The sequence below is a fragment of the Tachypleus tridentatus genome, chromosome 5, assembly GCF_004210375.1.
Source record: "Tachypleus tridentatus isolate NWPU-2018 chromosome 5, ASM421037v1, whole genome shotgun sequence".
Lineage (NCBI taxonomy): Eukaryota > Metazoa > Arthropoda > Merostomata > Xiphosura > Limulidae > Tachypleus > Tachypleus tridentatus.
Genome location: NC_134829.1, coordinates 10,278,202 through 10,298,823, shown reverse-complemented (window position 1 = coordinate 10,298,823; position 20,622 = coordinate 10,278,202). Strand labels below are relative to the sequence as shown.

The following is a 20,622-nucleotide window of genomic DNA, read 5'->3' as shown; positions in this document are numbered from 1 at the left end:
AAAAAGAATGGTCTCTACTACTTATCATTGTAAATACATTTATAGTTTGTACTCACTTGCTATACCTTGCATGTTAAACCTCACTGAATTTTGCACGTATAGGATGTAAAGCAAAACAAATTTTTAGGTGTTATATATGCATTTTGAAATAAAAAATATAAGTCACTCTGCTAATATTACAGAATTCTTTTTTCTTTTTAAATCAGGTTTACTAACTAAATTCTATTTGGGTCTAAACAAATATTGTTTTTTTAACAATATTTTTGTTTACCAAACAAGATTTTTTAAGACAACAGAAATAATATTGGGAAATTCCCATTTTCAAGAGTGAGAAAATCACATTGAAAAAAGTCTGGGCTTTTGATTGGTTATAAACACATGACAGAGCAAAGCAGATGTATGTAAGCATGTATTTTCAAAAATGGAAAATGTGGGTGAGGCATCTGTATTTGATATGCTAAATATAGTGATACCTAAGCAAACAGAAAAGAACAATTTTTTTGTTTTCGTTCAACCTTGTCAGTACCATTTATATGAAGTTATACTTCATAAGAAACTAGAGTTTGTATGTGAACATTACAAAATTCTAATCTGAACCAATGCTGCATTCAAAATGTGACAAAAACATCCATATTTAGGATTTTTTTGAAAAAAATTTACATTATCACTTGCAAGTGGATATCAAGAAGTAGGAGGTGAAAGGTTTGTAACAATGGTTAAAAAGTTGTACTAACAGTGACAGTATTAATCAAGAAAAGCAATTTTGTGAGAACAGGTAAGATACATATCACAACTTTTTTATACAGAACTGTCTGTAGCCACCTCTACTTGTTTGTTACTGAAAGCAATACAAGGTAAGGAAAGTTCACATAATACACAACAAATTCATTTTGAAAGTCTTTTAAGAAGGAAAATACAAAATGTAAGAAAATAATACCAAATAACTGTAGTGAGCTTTAAATGAGCTTTATAGTATACAAAATATTAATTCAAATGGAATATTTCTATTAAATTTTCACCTCTACAAATAAAAAGTAAAAATGTTTCAGATTAAACTTCAGACTTAGACAACTTGTTATTATACAAACAAAAATGTAAGCACATTTTAGAAATACATTATAATTATAGTTCAAAAATTGTCTTTAAATACAACTGTATAAACTTAAAAACTGTTTAAGATGCTTAGTTTTTGCAAAAATAACTAGTCTTACATTTTATAATACTCTCCTTGTAAATAAACAAGAATAAAATGTGTTTTATAACAACACAGTTACATCTTAGATTGATGTAAAATATTTTTGAGATTACCCAAGATTAATAATTACAAATTAAAGTATTTCCCTTGACAAGTATCTGACAAATCCAAAAAACAGGAACTTCCTTAATAACTACAGAAATTTACAAGTTTCTGGCAAATGAAATCTGATGAATCAATATTGACAAATTCTGAAATAACTAAGTAACAATTTTCTGTTTCAAAAGCATATTATACTATATGTTCTTTACCTCAGTAAGTCTGATAGTAAAATACTTTCTCTGAGAAGCAGCAACCCAAGGTAACAGAAACACAGTGTTTTTCGTACAGTCATGTACTCCACTTGCTTACTAGCAAACTTTGTCAAATATTTCTCATCTTTCTGAAGAAGGTCTTTAAATACCTAAAATGTGCACATGTTTATAATAATATATAATGGATAATCTTTACATTTAGATGAAAAACAAAACAAACTACATCAATGAAAAAGTTAGTCATATTTCCATAAATAGTCATGTAGTTATAGACATTGGACTAATTAAAGTAAACCCTGGTAACAAAATTTTATTTTATCTTAAATACTCCAAGTGATAAAAAGAGTAACTTAATACAATGGTGGTGGGTGACAGATTGTTATGCAAAAAAGGAAAACAATGTCACATGGGCAATTTCAGGGTAAAAAGAAAAAGAAATGTTACAAGGACAATTCTCTGTAGGAGAAAATGAAAAGGCACTTGGTTACTTATAACAATGAAAAGAAAAAAAATAAGAGTATTAAAGAAAAAACAAACAAACAAAAAATTTCAAGCTGGTAAATGATGCATACATAAAAAGTGCACCAGACTCCATCTAACTCTCATTATGATAGGTTACAACGAGGATTTCACTCACTAGTTTTCAATGTCATATCACATGTTGGGATGGCCACTGTGTTTCAAAATGAAAGAGCATCAACTATGTACAGTGGAACTGCCTCTAAAGCAGCCACCTTTGGGACTGAGACAAACTGGCCTGATTAGAGTGGTTCCACTGTACATAATTAGAGATTATGTAAACAAAAAAAAAGGGACTGTGATTGAATGACCGCTTTCAAGGGGTGACCGAATCTGAGGAGTGGCCACTTAGAGGGGTTCCACTGTAATATGATAGCTTTAAGTGGAACAACCAGCAATGAAAGCTACAAGCCATCCAAACCTAACATACTCACTCAAATCCAGATCATGAATATGCATATACATTATAAAACAGTACATCATGCTGAAGATTGGAAGTTTGTACTTGAACTCTTTGCAAATATTTCTCTATATCTAAATATCCCATATGGGAAGATGATACAAAAACTATGGCAAATATTTACATCACGTTATGCACACCACCAACAAACTCAGGCATATCAACAGAAACTGTGGAATACCAATGTAATTCAGATTACTGTGTAGGTCATAATTTTCCTAAACATACTTTAAATGACATCTCTAGCTAACATAAAGGAAATAACATGTATGATCACCTTATTTGTGAGGTGCATTGAAGATATTGAAGGTGAAGTTGTATAAACAATTTCTAGAAACCTATACAAGAATGTCTAGCTTTCTGGTAATACTCAAACTCACAAGCATCTCTCCTCTGTCAAAATCAAATAAACAACTTATATAAAACTAATTCACCAAGGTTGTGGAATAGTGTTAAAGATAAAACTCCAAAAGCTAAATTTGTGCATATAAGGCATGATCCATCTTGAGCACAAGTGGCAGGAACTACATGGAACAGAGACAGTGATTTCTGCACTTGATTAGTTACAAAGCACGTGACATGAAATGGAATGCATTATTCAGAAATGTAAATGTCATGAATACTTCATTCTGACATTTTCACAAACGTTTTCATTCACTGGCACAAAAATAAAAAACGTAGCAATGCCAGTTATTTACAAAGATGACAATATCTCACTATTCAGATGAAGACAGAGGCAAGACCTTTATATGCAAATACGCTAACCAGCTTGAACATGATGACAGGCAGAAGAGACTAAATTAATTGCAATTGAAGTAATTGTAATTGAAGTACTGATTGCAATTACAACTACATACGAATACATAGCTTCAGCTTGGATGAGATACACAAAGAGGATTGATTGGCATTTACTGGCACAAAGCAACTTGGATATCTGTGCCAAACAACAACGTATAATATATGTAAAATTGGTATAAAAGGTAAAAATAAAGCAAGGTAAAAAGAGTTAAACAGAATTAAAAGGCCAATGGCTCATAAAAAGTTATAAATACAAGCAGGTTGGACAGAGTCAACGTCACCAGCATCAGGGTAAAACCAATATAAAAAACATTTCTAAAATGGTGCTGTCACTCATGATAACAACAACAGCAAGACAGCAAAACATGGGCTATTGTAACTTGAGTGTCACAAAAGCCACACGTTGACGGATCTGTCCCAGAAAAAAGAAAATGAGAAATTAAAAAAACTGCAACCACTTTAGACAACTTCCTCCTTTCCATCCTTATGGAAACAAAATGGTCAAGGATCAATAGAAGGTTTGATCTGAAAAAAAGCTTGTTACGATGTTGTTCATTTCAAGATGACTACCAACTATCGAGAAGCCAAGCCTTCAATACAGAGCCATAGTCCATAAACAGAATAGGCACAACTTTGACAGCACCAGAGCAGATGAACTTAACCATAGCATCAGCAAGTTCATTCCCATGAATACTGACGTGACCAGGCACCCAGAAAAAAACTGGATACAAAGAGAAGATATAGAAAAATGGGCAATCTGTTGTTGAATATTAATAAAAAAAGGGAGAGAACTAATGCTAAACGATTCCAGGGCCAGTAGAGGGCTAAGAGGGTCAGTGAAAATATTATAATCTGTGTACTGAATAACTTCTACATGATCAAGGGCAAGAGAAATGGTATAACAATTTGGCAGTGAACATAGAAATTGTAGAAGAGATCCTGCGAGCATTCACAAAGCCACAACAAACCATGGCAGATCCCACAGAGTTACCTGATTTTGAACACTCCACATAAACAAAAATGGCAGAATGGTTCAAAAGATGTTCATCAAAGAGAAGATGGTACTTAAAATCAGGAGTATCCATCTCCCTTAGCTAACTCAAAGAAAGAATGGAAAAATGCTTTGGCAGGATGGGCTGATCAATGGAGACAGCAATATCATCCAATGACACACTGAAGTCAGCCAGCTGTGCCTGGATATGAAAGCCAAAGGAAGGAATGGCAGATTATCTATTCTGAAAGATCATAGTCCACTGAGGAAGGAAAACACAACCCCAGGTGGGATACTGTGGTGAGGATCAAAGTTTAATGGTATATTGCAAAATAAGTTGCGAATAGAGAAGATGAAGAGGAGGTTTGTGGGACTCTAGACTGGAGAAGTGAGAAAAGAACTTGTGCAGTGCTGAAGTTACAGGTAGGGAGTGGGATCCAGCATCTTCAAAGCTGAGGTCCTGACAGAATCGTAGATTCACAGTCCAGTTTAGAGTGAATGAGGTCACGAAAGATCCTGAGCACTGAACATCGATCTACTCTCAAAGAGGTGGAAGAGAGGATACAGAGGAGATTCAATGTCTTCATACACTTGAAATGTGTCTGCTTGATGTAAGGAATGAAAGTCAGCTTACAGTCAAAAATAAGTCCCAAGAACTTTGCCTCTGAAAATACAGGAAGAACAACATCACCATGATGGAGCTCAGGATTAAGGTGTATATCCTGTTGGCAGCAAAAGTGCATACAAACAATTTTGAAGAAAGAAAAAGTAAAAATCATTTTCTATGTTGGTCCATAGTCCATTTCAACAAACAATTGAGGGTAGCCAGAAGCTGCTGCTCACTAAATCTCATGTTAGACAACCAACATGAATCAGGTGGTCTACAGTGGAGCACTGTCAACAAAATGCACACTGGGTGGGAGAGAGAGGATGATGTTTCATTTGAGGAATCAGAAAAGATGAGCATTAACCATTCTCCTTAAGACATTACACAGACAGCCAGCCAAAGCAATAGGACAATAATTAGAAGGAATCTTAGGATCACTCCCAGCCTTAGAGAAAATGGCAAAAGACTAGTGTTAAACATCAGGAATAACATCCTTCTGCTATATCTGATTAAAAACTACCAAAAGAATAACAAGAGATGCAGGAGAGAGATGGTGCAGCAACATCTCACAGTGAACATTATCAGGTCTAACCAATATACTACAAGAATGATGATGAACAAGCTTGAGTTCCACCAGTGTAAAGAGGAAATTTACAGCCACAGAGATGATTGGCCTAAAAGGAAAGAGTCAATCACTCTGTGCAAGGCTGCAAAGGAAGAAACAGAAGTGCTAGATGTACAAGAAAAGATCTTGCTGAGAGTTTCAGTGATGCTTTGTACATCCTGGCCATTGGAGAGAAAGATGGAAAGGAGTGGGAAGTATACTTCTCACTGACTGTTTGAATTCTGTTCCATACGATTTTGGAACTAGTGGTAGAAGAGATGATAATTGTGAACTTAATCCCAGATTCCTTTTGTTTTTGACATCTAACTAGCTGTGCACAGGCACAGGCCCACTGGAGAGCAAAACAATTCAAAATAAAGGAATACATGCAAAAGGTATCCCAGAAACAATTTTTGAGTCTTCTGGTAGGTGAAACTCCACCATGGACAGGGATACCATGGAAAACATGTCAAGATTTCAGGAATAGATTAAGCAGCTACCTGGATAATATATTCAGTCACTGCTACCACCATGCAGTCACCTCTCAATAGCAAGATCAAGTACTGAAAGAGAACTGAAAGAGGGTCAGTTGGCTTCACTGAGAAACAAAAAAACAAGTGATATTGACCACCATGGCTAATCTCCTTCAAAACAACAGGAAAATGATCACTGTTCTGTGGGTCACTATCAACTCTCCAAGAAAACTGAAGGGGAACAGAGAGAGAGATCAAATGTGGTAACACAACAATCAAGACAGCAGGATTAAATTCTAAGAAAGCAGTGAAAGAAGGTCATTTGGTTTGGTCCAACTTCACTGAGGCACAAATGTCAAGTGGCATTGACCATGGTTAATCTCCCTCAAAAAACAATAGGAAAATAATCGCTGTCCCATAGGTCACTGTCAACCCTCCAAAAAAAGCGAGAAAAAAGTGATGGGGAAAAAAATAGATAGATCAACTACAGTAAAAGACTGACTAGATATGTGAACACAATGATACAAGAATCAATGCTTTTAAGAAGCTAATAGAAGCTAAACTGTTGAAGTTAAAGTTGGAATATTAATATAGCTAGACCTCATATTACATCTCTGAAATATGAGCTGATACATTTATCAGATCTTTAGCCTGTGGAGAATTACCGTAATCTCATGAGCCAGTGAACGACTGACCATCTCACAAAATATTAATGTCAAGATACAGAAAAGGCTGTATTTCAAAGGCTTGCCAACTAGGTTGAGCTACTACTACAATCATCATTTGATGATTATCATAAAGGAAGACAAACTTAAAAGTAGATTTAAATCTAAAAGATACTTACAACATAGTTCAGCAAACCATTCTTGCTGCTAAACTGCTCATTATAGACATCAGTGAAACATGTAAAAGGTAAGTCATAGCTGCACTACCAGATGACACATCATGAGCCACAGAAGCTGGCTAAATGGTCACCGATCATCTTTAATATTATGAATCTAGCTTGCTTGAGGGTTGAACCAGGTAACTTGCTTATCTTTGCTGATAACATTCTGGTGTAAAGCAAGTGCTCAAGTAAAACTGAAACTGAAATCAGGAGGGCAAACTGCTGTGGAACCATTCCTGTTTTGTTGCACAATGTTCAGCACATTCAAGAACATGTGTACTGATGAGGACAAATCATTACCATCTTTTACAGATACTGCTATCCCTCTGGGATAAATACTAAAGTATCTGAGAGAGAAAAAACACAAATTTAAAAGATACATTAACATTATGATAACTTGAGTTACAAAAGGCATCAATGCAATAATAGTTGCAACAGGAAACAGTCTGAAGAATGCCACCTGCTTATACTCTTAACTAAATCTTATCCATTTTATCCTGGATTATGCTCTACTAATGATCACTATTAATGCTACACTGTTATATAAGAATAAATAAATTCATAACATCTGTTTAAGACTGGTGATGGAATGTACTTCAGACATACCCTATCAAAGTCATTTTACACTTCAAGAGTTTCAGCAGCATCAGAGAACACAAACTGTGTTTACAACCTAAATTATTTATTTCACCTTTGCAGTATAAAAACTATGCCACTGCTCTTTTTAACTGGGGCATTCTATTTCTATATTAATTTCACAAATTTCAACCAAGTAGAAAAGTACCTAAAAATACCTGAGAAGATAGTCATAGGTGGACAGATGCTATACAGCTGTCGCTGAAATAAATTATCTCTAACAGATCTCATATGTTCCTACATGGAATAAGCATATGGTATCATCATGAACTGTGAAAATTAGTCGATACAAAAAATGTACAGAGCGGGCACAAGATGCAGCAAAAATAAGCCTCTCTGCACTTATTTCATAATCACTGAACAGACACCTGGCTCATAGTCACTGGTGGTCCTTACATCAAAAACAGTGAAAGAGCTGGTTGGTCATTAATCATTTCACAGACCAATTCTACATGAGGTTGATGAAGTATTTAAGCTTTCAACAAGCAGCTCAAGGATAGAACTAGAAGCCATAAAGCAAGCTCTCTTCTGATTATCTGAGATGAATGAACTGTATCTACCCAGCACCACTAATTTTTTCTTAATATTTAAAATTGATTGACATACAGTACTATGTAAAATTCAGAGTTGTCGGGCTCAGAGATGAAAAAATGTTTGTATGTACCATGTTTTGTTAAGGAAAAAAAAACTATATAAAAAAACTAACAAGGTTGGAGGAGAAGTCTTTTATATCAAAACTAGCACAACTCCACACATATGATAATGACCTTATCCATACTATCAAGGGGATAGTGACAACTACAGAAGGCCTTCATTGACATTCAGATGAAATGAAACCAATTGAAGAAACACAAAAACACAACCATATGGTTTAGCTAGGAAGAGAAAAAAATACGAGGAAGTCATAATTTTCCTACTCTGAAGATTTATTTCCAACAGGTACTAACTTCTGCTAATCTATATAGCTATTCTCATTCAGTGCTGCCTCTCACTTGCAAAATGTTTTCCACATGCCCCAAGCCTTTCACTTCCACATGTCTGTTGATTCACATGTTTTAACTAATTCCAATTATCATGCTACAAATATTCACCAGTAGCAGCATCATGCACCCACATTACTCATGTGACTCCTTCTATGCTATTCTATCTGTCACTTTGAGTTCAGGCAGAAATGTAAGCACCAATTGACAAGTGAAGAGGAAGAGTGAATGCGTGAGTGGAAGTAAGTACTTGTCAGAAATATGTTTTCAGTGTAGAAAATTATAACTTCTGAGAAGGTACCTCACTTTTCATGTACATTGTTAGAATCCCACTGGTGCAAGAGAGAAAGTAGAAGCATCCTTTGAAAGTGTCCAAAGGACCCCCTAACAAGAGGACTCTCTGATAAGGGGATCATATGTGGGAGACCACACAACTTCTGTACCAGGTATACTCTTTGTCAAGAAGTCAAAAAGGTGTGAACTAATTTCCATACAGGGGTAGGATGAAGATCATACCATCGGTAAGATAACTACAATTCAAAACTCAACTGCTGAAAATCAACATTCATGCAGAGGTAGGAAGGAGGATCATACCTCAAGTCGGAAGGGGAAATCCCACCACTAATCTTTATTATTTCAATCTTCTCACATGTGATCATATATATCCTATTCAAATAAAAAAAGCCAGAACCACCTCAAATGCAGTAACAAGAACAGTGCGATAGGAAAAGGCAGAGCAACCAATAAATGCATCCACTGTGACACACAGTATTGGAGTAGTTAATTCAAGGTAAATTAAATGTGGAACCAGGGATACCCTGACCATGTATGTGAGAGGGCTTACGTTGATTGGTTCAGTTCTACATACAAAACTAAACAGCTGGGAACTCACATTTATGTGGGAAGTGGGATGAAGATCCCAGTAAAAGGGGTGAACTGGATTTATGCCAATACACTACATGGATGAGTACATCATGCCAATGGGTTCAGCTCTAAATACAAAATTCAGTTGCCAAGAGTTGATGTCCAAGCAGGGGTACTATGAAGGACCTCAAATGCACAATATGTGTAAGAACATGATGTTGACTGGTTCAGCTACAAATCCATAACACAGCTGCTGAAAAACAACATATTTATAGGAGTAGGATGAGCAATTACAATTAGTATAATGTGTATGGACAATAAGTTGTTTGGTTCAGCTCTAAATCCAAAACTCAATTGCCAGGATCTGACTTTCATGTGGGGATAGGATGAAATCCAAATCTTAATGTGGTGCACTCCAAAGCTACAACCTCATTTTGGACAAAGTTGTGCAGAGATGGCATATCCATTGGGAAAACATATCATTAACACCAGCAGAACAATAGGAAGAAACTGGACTCCTTAAAGTGCCAAGATGTTAACATGGCAAGATCTTTTGTCTCTAGACCATTGTACTGAAATATCCTACTGATTGACACATACTCCAAAACTTTGGAGAAAAATATCAGGAGAGAGAAACAAATCTGGGCAAGGTGAAGAAACTGGTAAACCCGAGAATGTGGGGGACATTTTTAACCATAACACCCATAGTCAAGGACAGAAGGAGGAAAGTTATGAGGAAAATCCAAAGGTACCCTAGTGAAAGGCCAAGGGTTATGCAGCATCTCTTGAAAAGATTATAGGTGTGTTAGACCCAGAGGCAGAAATGTTTCCATAGAAGCTACATCGCTCAATGTGTTAGAACCTTGCTTGCAGTAAGATAAAGAATCATAATAGCATGAGCAACAGAAAGTTCCATAAAATGCATATCAGGACAAAAATGGATGGTTCTGATAGAGCTGGATGTTTAAAAAAAACAACTCAAAAAACCAATATTGTTAATCAGGTAACAGAACAAAACCTATCCAACTGGAAGATATAAATACCAAAACTGCTTGTGTAAGAAGCAAAAGTGTATGTCATAACTGCAACTATTAGGAAAGAGCTAACATACAAGTAGTGGTGTTAGTAACAATAAAAAAAACCACTATGTGGAAGTCAAGTAAAATGCAGATTGTGTGATAAATAACATGGAACCCAAACAAGACTTAAGAGCAAAAGAGGTAGTCTCAAGAAATGAAAAAAAAGAAAAAAAGTGTACCATGGGCATTCTCAGTCCTGCACATCTACATGTATTCAGAGACTATGGGGAAAAAAAACAAAAAAGTGATTGAACTGGGACAGACTGATCCAGAACTCAAATCAGTAATGAGCATACACAACAAATGGAGAAACATGTTGGCAGGACAGGAAAAGGATGGGAAAATGCCATACAAGAAACATGGTAAGGACTCAGAACGAAAAGATTAAAAAACAAAAAAATACATAGTATTTCAGATACCCCACATAATGCTACAGTTATGACAGAAAGTGTTCGTACCCCTGCATCGTGAGTAGTTTTTACTCATAACTTAAAAAGTATCACGATTAGGATAATGAAAGTATTGTATATTATAAATATTATACAGACACACATCTACATAAATTTTTTATGTAAATTGAATGACAAATAAACTGTTTATAAACAAATAACCAAACATAGGAGGGGCAGAAAGTGTTCGTACGTCAACTTTAATGGTCAGTTGTATAGCCTTTCAGGTGAATTACTTGGCGCAATCTCTCCTCATAGCCCTCCATGATCGTTTGACAGTACTCGACTGGTATTTTATTCCATTCTTCTTTACAAAAGGCCTCCAACTCTTGCAAGTTTTTTGGATGATGCTGATGAACCCTGGTCTTAAACTCATGCAAAATGTTTTCAATTGGGTTGAGATCGGGTGACTGCGATGGCCACTCCAGAATGCTTATATGGTTCCTCTGCAACGAGGATTGCATATATTTCAATGTGTGCTTAGGGTCATTGTTGTGCTGGAAGATACAACGATGCCCAAGCCACTAGTTCCAAACATCATTCTTTATACAAGTGCCTAATATATCAACGTACTCTTCTTTTCTCATGATTCTGTTGATGCGGCAAAGGCTGCCTACACCAAAAGATCTGAAGGAACCCCATAGCAACGATTGATCCACCTCCGTGTTTAACAACGGTGTTCTTTGGAAGATTTTGTTCCCCCTTCTTACAGAAAATATTGAGAACATCATTGTAGCCGAAAAGCTCGATTTTAGTCTCATCTGACCAAAGAATACTCTTCCAATAGGTAAAGGGTTTATCTAAATGCTTTCTTGCACACCTCAATTGTGCTTCTAAATGAACAAATTTGAAATATGGAGTTCTACGAGGACGGCATACTTTGAACCCAGAAGAGTGTAACATGTTTGTAACTGTAGAGGTGCTTACTTTAACCCCAGTTTCCCTTACCAGTTTCTGTATGTCATTACGTGTTAAACGAGGGTTCCTACTAATTTCTCTGAGAACCTTCCTCTTGGATCTCTCTGAAATTTTGGTGGGGCATCCGGAACGAGGGAGGTTAGCAGTTGATCCTGCAAGCTTAAACTTGGCAATTATGCTTTGAACAGTAGATTTCGACACATTAAGTTGTGGAGCAATACCGGAAAGACACACACGAGACTTGTATTTTACAATAATTCGGTTTTTTAAATCACTGGACAGTTGCTTCCTGTTCGCCATGATGACCAAGCAGATAATGACGGAGATGGCACTGAATTGCTGGAAGTAAATGTTTTGCTGGCTAAATTCCAATAATTATTAACTCAGTGTCTAGTTCTGGTATGGTATAATGTAGTTTATTTGCTAAACTAAACAAAATTTTTATGGGAATTTCAGTTTTTTCACACGTTCTGAAATGTACAAAGACTTTCTGCTCCTCCTATTTTTGGTTATTTGTTAATAAACAGTTTATTTGTCGTTTACTTTATATAAAAATGTATGTAGATGTGTGTTAGTATAATATTTATGATATATTATACTTCTATTAGCCTAGTCATGATAATTTTAAGTTATGAGCTTTAACCACTAAGGATGCAGGGGTATGAACACTTTCTATCGTAACTGTAAGTACACAAGAGTAGCCTCAAAAGAAGAGCTAGTGGAGAAAAAGAGCTGACCACATGTCCTGATTAGAAGGGGATGGTAAATAAATGGCACAAGAAAGGAAGTAACGATGGCATTTGGGAGGGAAGAACTGAAGATGGAAAATGCTTCAACATGGAGGGAAAGAGAAAGAAATATTCTGTGAAAATCCCCTATATGTAGCACCAAAGAAAAGAAGTATAAGGTAGGCATTTCCTATAGGAGAGCTGATACAGTAAGACAAAACTAAAAAGCCAATTGAAAGATAAACTGGATAGGATAAATGGAGACTGTCCACCTCATACAGACAACAGATTTTAAGTTCAGAGAAACAAGAAGATAATTTGCCTGATTGTAAGTTAATGCACTTTGAACCAAAGCCTGTGAAGGATGATGCATGCAACAATACTTTTTTAAAAGAGAGACAAAATGTTCATCATTAAACCTAAAGACTGGAGAGGAGTGAAAAAAAAAAGTTCTATAAAATGTATCTAAAAAATGTTGAGGTAGACTTAGCAGATTCCACAGCAGATGTCTGAGAAGGCAAGCCATGATCAAGTGGAGGAAACCTCCATGAAAACTGGCAAGCTGAGCTTCCACTGGATCAGAACCCAACAAGCAGTGACCAATACTGCTGGCAATATGGCATACATTGTCAAATAAAAATAACAAGACAACATGTCCTTGAGAAGGAGGGACAGATAAGGGTTTGGGATGGGAAACTGTAATAAATGCATTACTGGGCTTGGAAAGGGTAGACATATTGTACTGATGTAACACATGATCTTACAGATTCAGGGATCGTGCTAAAAACAAAATGCTACAAAAATGGAGCCTATACATGAAACTGAAAGATGATTGGTTGTTTGGTTTGGTGTTTCATGGCACAAAACAACTAGACTATCTGCACCAAACATCTGGTAAAAAGTTAAAATTGAAGTAGATTTATTAAAATTCATAAAAATATTAAGTTTAATTTTTGAATTAAAAACACAAACTGCATTAAATCCAATTTTTAAATCTAGTCTACAGTAGTAGGAAAACAATTAAAGTAATACAAGTTGTAAAGGACTTTCTGTAACATAATTGTAATTATAATAACTCGCCAAGATGACTAAACGAGTAAGTTCAAAAACCACCATAAGTCACCTGAAGTTGGTCTTTCCAGTCCTGGTTTCGAGTTATTTGATATTACAGTCATTTTCTAATTTCAAATCATACTAGATGTATTTTAATCTAAAAATGGAATCACATTAAAAAAGGTCTAATGTATAAATTAAAAAACTTAGTGTTACATATTTTTTTAATGCTGTTTAACCTTACAGATAAACCTTGGAACAGAGCATGTTTAAAATGATGCCGTCGTTGAGAGTTGTAACAACAGCAACACAGTAAAATGTGGCTTATTGTGATCTGCGTGTTACACAAACTACACATTGGTGCAACAGTCTCAGATAAAAGAAAATGAGGAGTTACAAAACTGCGACCAATGCGTACTCTAGTTAGAACAACTTCCTCTTTCTGATCCTTATGGAAGCAAGACAGCCAAAGTCCAATATATGGTTTCATTTGGAAAAACTTGTTTTCACGTTGCTCACTCCAAGTCGACTGCCAACTGGCATGGAGACGAGCCTTGAATACAGAACCTGAAATTTCCAAAATAGCTTGTTATCCACAAAAATGGATAGAAGTAGATGTTAAAGAGAAATGGGTCAGTCAGTTTTGAATATTGGTGAGAACAGGGTGAGAACTAAAGTGAAGAGAATTCAGAGCCAGTAAAAAACAAAGCGGTCAGTATAAAGAGTGCAAGTTGAGTACTGCTTAGCTTCTATGTGACCCAGGGCAAGAGAAATAGCATGCACAGAAGCTGGAGAGGGGATTCTGCATACAACCACTGAACCACAACAAACCATGGCAGAACCCACACAGGCACCTGATTTTAAACCATCTGTATAAATAGGAATGAAATGATGGTTTGAAAGATGTTCAGCAAATAACACAGTATTTCCAATTGGAAGTGCCTGCTTTTCTCAGATGACTTAAAGTCACACTTGCAGACTGTAATAAGCCATGGCGGACTGGGCTGACCAGAGGATACAGCAATGTTATCCAAGGACAGACCCAATTCATCCAACTGCACCTGGATACAAAGGCCAAAAGGAGCAATGGCAGATAGTCTGTTCTGAAAAAAGTATGGCCCACCGAGGAAGGAAACCACAACTCCAGGTGGGATGCTTTGGTAAGAAACGAAGTTTTGAAGCATATGGTAAAGACAGTTGCAAATGGTGGAGGTGCAAATAAGGTTCATGAGACTATGTATAAGCTCTGAACTGGGGAAGTATGGAAAGCCCCAGTGCACAGCTGAAGTCCTTGATGATGAATGGGGTCCAGAATCTATAAGGCCACAGTTCTAGCAGACCCATAGACCAGTGATCCATGGTCAATTTTCAGTCAAATTAGAAGAAGATACATCTTTAGCATAGAACATTGATCCTCTCCCCAAGTGGTGGAAGAGAGGACACAAAGGATGTTCAGTGCTCTTACACATTTCACCTGTAGCTGATGTGTGGTATAAAGGTCAGCTTATTGTCAAAGATAAGACCCAAGAACTTTGTTTCGAAGACCAAAGGCAGCACAACTTCCCCAATACAAAGTTCATGATCATGGTGAATGCCTCGTTGGCAGGGCAGAAGTGCATGCAAACGGCTTGCTGCGGTCCACTTCAATAAACAATTGAGGGTAGTCTGTAGCTGCCGCTCAATATACCTCATGTTCCACAACTGACATGAAAAGCTTTCACCTAGAGTGTCAATGAAACGAAGTGCAGCAGCATATGTCCAAGATAAACTGGTGGACAGCAACTTTTAAGCCTCAGGGTAAGTAATGTTTTGATACATTTTCAAATGCTGTACTTCTTTTTCTTCCAACCATTTAGGACAAGAATGAAAATAGGACAGGTAAGAGCCATTACAAATGATGCAATGAGGGTCTGTTTCACACTCATAGGCATCGTGATCCTTGCCGTTGCAACAAGCACACATCAAGGAACCACAATATGACATCTTTGAGTGACCAAACCACTGACACTGGAAACATCTAAGAGGGTTTGGAATGTATGTCCTTACCCTGCAATTAAGATAACCTGCCTTGATATTGGCAGGTGGATGTTTTGATGCAAATGTCAGAATGACGACATTGGTCAACATCATAATTCCATTGTTGGAAGTGGAAATATACCTCACTGCATAAACTCCTTGGGCAGAGAAACCAGTGAGAATCTGCAACTTGGGGATATTCTTCAAATACTTTTCAGAAATAATTCCTCATGGTGAATTCAGAGCAGCATGAGGTGTAACCTCAATAGGTACAGTCATGTACAGGTTAGAACACCCTATGAAAGCCTGTGTATTTGTGTAACATTTTTGGATATATAGATATTTTATCTCAATTTCAAAAATACTGAGTTATTATAGGAATATAATGAAACAATTAAAACTGAAAAAAGACTTTTCAAGATCTTCTGTAAATGTAATTCTACACAAATGCATATTCTAACTGAGGAAAAAGTTAGGACACCCTACCCCTACTAGCTAATGTTACCCCCTTTGGCTGAAATAACTGCAGTGAGATGCTTCTTGTAGCTCTCTACCAGTCTCTGACATCAGTCTGAAGAAGGTTTGCCCCACTCCTCAATGCAGAATTCTTTCAGCTGTGAGATGTTTGAGGGGTTTCTTGCATGTACAGCCCATTTCAAGTCACCCCACAGCATCTCAATGGGATGAAAATCTGGGCTTTGAATTGGCCATTCCAGGACTCTCCATTTCTTAGTTTTCAGCCAGTCCTTGGTAGATTTACTGGTATGTTTTGGGTCATTGTCTTGTTGCAGGGTCCAATTCCCCTTCAACTTTAATTTTCGTACAGATGGTCTCACATGATCCTCAAGCACCCTCTGATACACAGTAGAATTCATGGTGGATTCTATGATTGTGAGCTGTCCAAGTTCTGATGCAGCAAAGCAGCCCCAAACCATGATACTTCCACCTCTATGCTTCACAGTTCTTTTCCTGGAATGCTGTATTTGGTTTATGCCAAACATGTCCTCTGTTCTTGTGTCCAAATAATTCAACTTTGGATTCATCTGTCCAAAGAACATTATTCCAGAAGTCCTGGTCTTTGTCTACATTCTCTTTGGCAAACTTCAGTCCAGCCTTGATGTTTCTTTTAGAGAGCAAAGGTTTCTTCCTTGCACACCTCCCATGCAAGTTAAACTTGTGCAGTCTCTGTCTGACTGTAGAGGCATGCACTTTCACATCAACAGTAGCCAGAGCCTGTTGTAGGTCCCGTGATGACATGTTAGGGTGTTTGGAGACCTCTCTAAGCATCTTGCGACCTGCTCTCAGGGTGAACTTGCTTGGACGTGCAGACCTGGGCATGTTGGCAGTTGTTTTGAAAGCCCTCCACTTGTTGACTATTTTCCGGACAGTCGAATAGCTGATTTCAAAATCTTTTGGGATCTTTTTATATCCCTTACCAGACTCATAAGCTGCTACAATTTTTTTTCTGAAGGCCTCAGACAGCTCTTTTGCTCTCACCATGGTGCTCACTCTCACTTCAACAGTCAGAAGCACACCAAAGTAAATGTCTGAGGTTTAAATAGGGCAAGTCTCATTCAAAATGATGAGTAATACTCACACTCACTTCAACAGTCAGAAGCACACCAAAGTAAATGTCTGAGATTTAAACAGGGCAAGTCTCATTCAAAATGACGAGTAATGATCTTCTAATCACATGCATCTGGTGTGATACACCTGTGTGTGAGTTGAGCCATTTTAAGTGGGAAAAAATGTGGGGGTGTCCTAACTTTTTCCTCAGAATATGCATTTGTGTAGAATTACATTTACAGAAGATCTTGAAAAGTCTTTTCTTCAGTTTTACTTGTTCAGTTATATTCATATAATCTCTCAGTATTGTTACAATTGAGATTAAATATCTATATATCCAAAAATGTTACAAAAATACACAGAATTTCATAGGGTGTCCTAACTTTTTCACGTTACTGTATATACCCAATTGCCTCTAAACGCAAGAGGAGTTCACTGTATTGAGATGTGGATGTTCCCACCAATATGTCATCAGAGCAAAGCTTTTTTACTGACTTTGGAGAGCCAGCAAGTCCCACTAGTCCCTTCTGAATAAAAAAGGGAGACATCTGCCCTAAAGGTATGTCTGAAAGAGAATGTAGTACAAGAAAATGAGGTTACAGATTGCTGCTCAGAATCTTCAAGACATGGTCGTTTACCTATTATCTGCTTTTTCACTATTTTATCTGAGTGTTTATTTGGAGGATATATAATAATAAAAAAAATATTTTGGTGCCCACTAACCACACCCACCATGGAGATCTACAAGGGGATGTACTACAATGCTAAACAAGGACACTGTAACAATGGCAAGGTTTTGTGAGCACTACACCCAAACTCCAGCATCAGGTACAATGTCCACAACACCTGTTGAGAACATCCAACAGTAGTATTTGGTTGATGCTAGCCCAAGTGGACCAGCTGATTGACCCTAGGGGGGCCACCCCAAGGCTGCCCTGCCCGTCTACAGGAATTTGAGGCCAAAGTGATGTGTTAGGGTTGAACCCCTCAACCATCAGGATCCTCTCCTCCCCTTCACGAGTCACACTATATGGCAAACATGTGAGTGGATGTTTAGACCCCAGAGAAGGTAAATTGAATGAACAGAACCTCACCACATACAGGAATCCACATCGAGGGGCTGAAAGATGAGATGTTGGTAAACAGATGCAAGTTAAGGTTATATCAAGAAAGACAAACTGTGTATGCAATGTGGAGAAAAGAAGAGAGAGGATGTTACCAGAAAACCCCTCAGAATTTTGGTGAAGAACCTCAGAGAGGAGATGAATGGTGAAGATACTAAAAAGAGTCGTGAGGATAAGACTCAAATGAGAAATCTGGGTATGGGTTAGAATTACAGAATATTCAGGGACTTCCATATTCATTAAGGATTTCAATCATTTATCATATTTTAAGTAAATTGTTATTTGATTTGCCAAATAAACTATTACATAATAAAATGCACAGATAGCCCTCAAGTAGCATTGTGCGAAATGCAAAAAAAAACATAAATCAGATATACTATCTTAGTTTTAAGTTTATTTTATAACCTGATTTTGTTTTCCTTTTTCAGAGTTCTTCTCTTTTGTATCTGGCAAATCCCAATCTGTAGGAGAATTTGACAAAACAATCTTCTCTCCATTTGTCTTCAAATGTTCCTTGATAAATTTCTTTTCTTCTTCATCAAGCTTCATCATAAGTGAAAGGGCACATTCGTTCTCACGTTCTATTTCTTCACTGTTCTGTAAAAATTTGTTTCAACATATAATAACTTAAAATAACTGACAGTACTCATAAAGAGCATTTTTACTCATGAGAATGCCTGTTAGTATGTAATCATAACACTTACACAGAAATTCAGAAAACATTACTTGAATATACCACCTTACTAATAAAATATTCCATAATAATTACATTACTATCTCCTCCTCTTCATTTCAGTGTCTACTCAGACCTGAATGTTGAAATTAAATACTACCAGGTAAACTGCAGACTACCTTCAAAAATGTAGTAATCCCTCTTCCTCAAGTGACATGCAAGTCACCATGGACCATAAATGAAGACAGCAAGGTGTAATACAAAGGCCCCAACAACCAATTAGAGTGAAATAAATTCAACTCAAAACGAAATCAATATATAAAGAACTTAAAATGAAACTTAAACTCAATGCTGAGTTAATTATACAGATGGTGTAGCACATTATATTAAAATGAGTTTAGAGACTATGTTGTCATATCTGGTTATGCACAATCTGATGACTGTGCATCTTAAAAATACCACTGCAGCATACTTTCCATTACTAAAGGCTCCATTTTAAGGCTGTCATACCAAAAGTACATTACTTAAATGCTTTCCATAATCCATTCAACATATGAGGGCAATGATTTTCCAACTCTCTTTTGAAATGACCAAATAAATACACAGACACTGTGTCTGGTGACTTTTGGAGTATGGCTGTATATTAAAAAAAAAAAAGCACAAATAGCCATTTCATTCAACAAATGCTTGAAATATGTTATGGTTGAACAGCAGGTATGACTAGAAACCATACCTACATACAAAGTCACTATTTCTGTTGGACACATAAGATTCAGACACTGGTCTGATAATAGAGTTCACTATCAACTTTCTGACCACTTGTCTTACCCATGCTACACAATCCAGTGGTAATCACAAATACCTTTAAGCAAGTTCCACATGTCATATTACATTCATTAAGGTATATATATCTTTCATCAAGTGTCATCACACACTAACTTTTACCAGGCTAAGTACAATTCATAAAATTTCCTATAACTGTTTTTTTCTATTTTGGATATGTTATGTAAGCAACTGGGATACTTGTGATGCTTTTTCAAATGAAAATAATTTTTGTTTAATCTTGTGTATTGTTGCCTCATACACAGGGCTTTTAACAATGACCCTTGTATTCATGGATTCTTACCTATTAGAAAACAATACTTTGTTTCTTACACTTGAAGAATGACTTGTTTTGCACTTTTCTTTTTTGGATTACTTTTTTCCCTAAGTTGATCCATATTGCTCTGTGTACCAGTATCACTAAATACAAAAGATATACCCACCTTAAAAACTGCAAATCTCTGACCTAAACATATCTTTATGTTCTTAGTGTATGACAATTTGTATCAGAAAAAGTAACCTTGTTTTTATGACATCATACTACCTACAAAACACCAAATAACATAAAATGTTCCACCTCTTCTTCTCAAATTACAATATAACAGAGTAATGACTGTACTGGTTCTCTCTCATCTGCGAGGTATTCAAAAAAGCAGCTGCAACAAGAGCAGATGTACTTCATCACAATTCTCATTATTTACTCAAGTGTAATATGGTATTAGCGACATCTTCCACTTTTTATCATTTCCCACTTCTTCATCCACTTCATTCTTGTGCATGACAAGCAGACACAGACAACTAAAGAAGGTGAAATTAGACAAGCTGGAGAGGCAAACAACAAGAATAACAGGAATATGATGACAGACA

The 20,622-nt window shown here is 36.5% G+C and overlaps 1 protein-coding gene across 2 annotated transcripts in view; it reads right to left on the bottom strand.

Moving 5' to 3' along the window:
• Nucleotides 1-20,622, bottom strand: part of LOC143250485 (TATA box-binding protein-associated factor RNA polymerase I subunit B-like) — a 110,920-nt gene that overhangs the window by 44,357 nt on the left and 45,941 nt on the right. For both annotated transcript variants that reach the window (XM_076501085.1, XM_076501084.1), the window contains 2 exons: nucleotides 18,666-18,857; nucleotides 1,507-1,658 (listed from right to left, as the gene is read on the bottom strand). In XM_076501085.1, coding sequence (XP_076357200.1) covers nucleotides 1,507-1,658; nucleotides 18,666-18,857 — 344 coding nt within the window. The remainder of the gene's footprint in view (nucleotides 1-1,506; nucleotides 1,659-18,665; nucleotides 18,858-20,622) is intronic.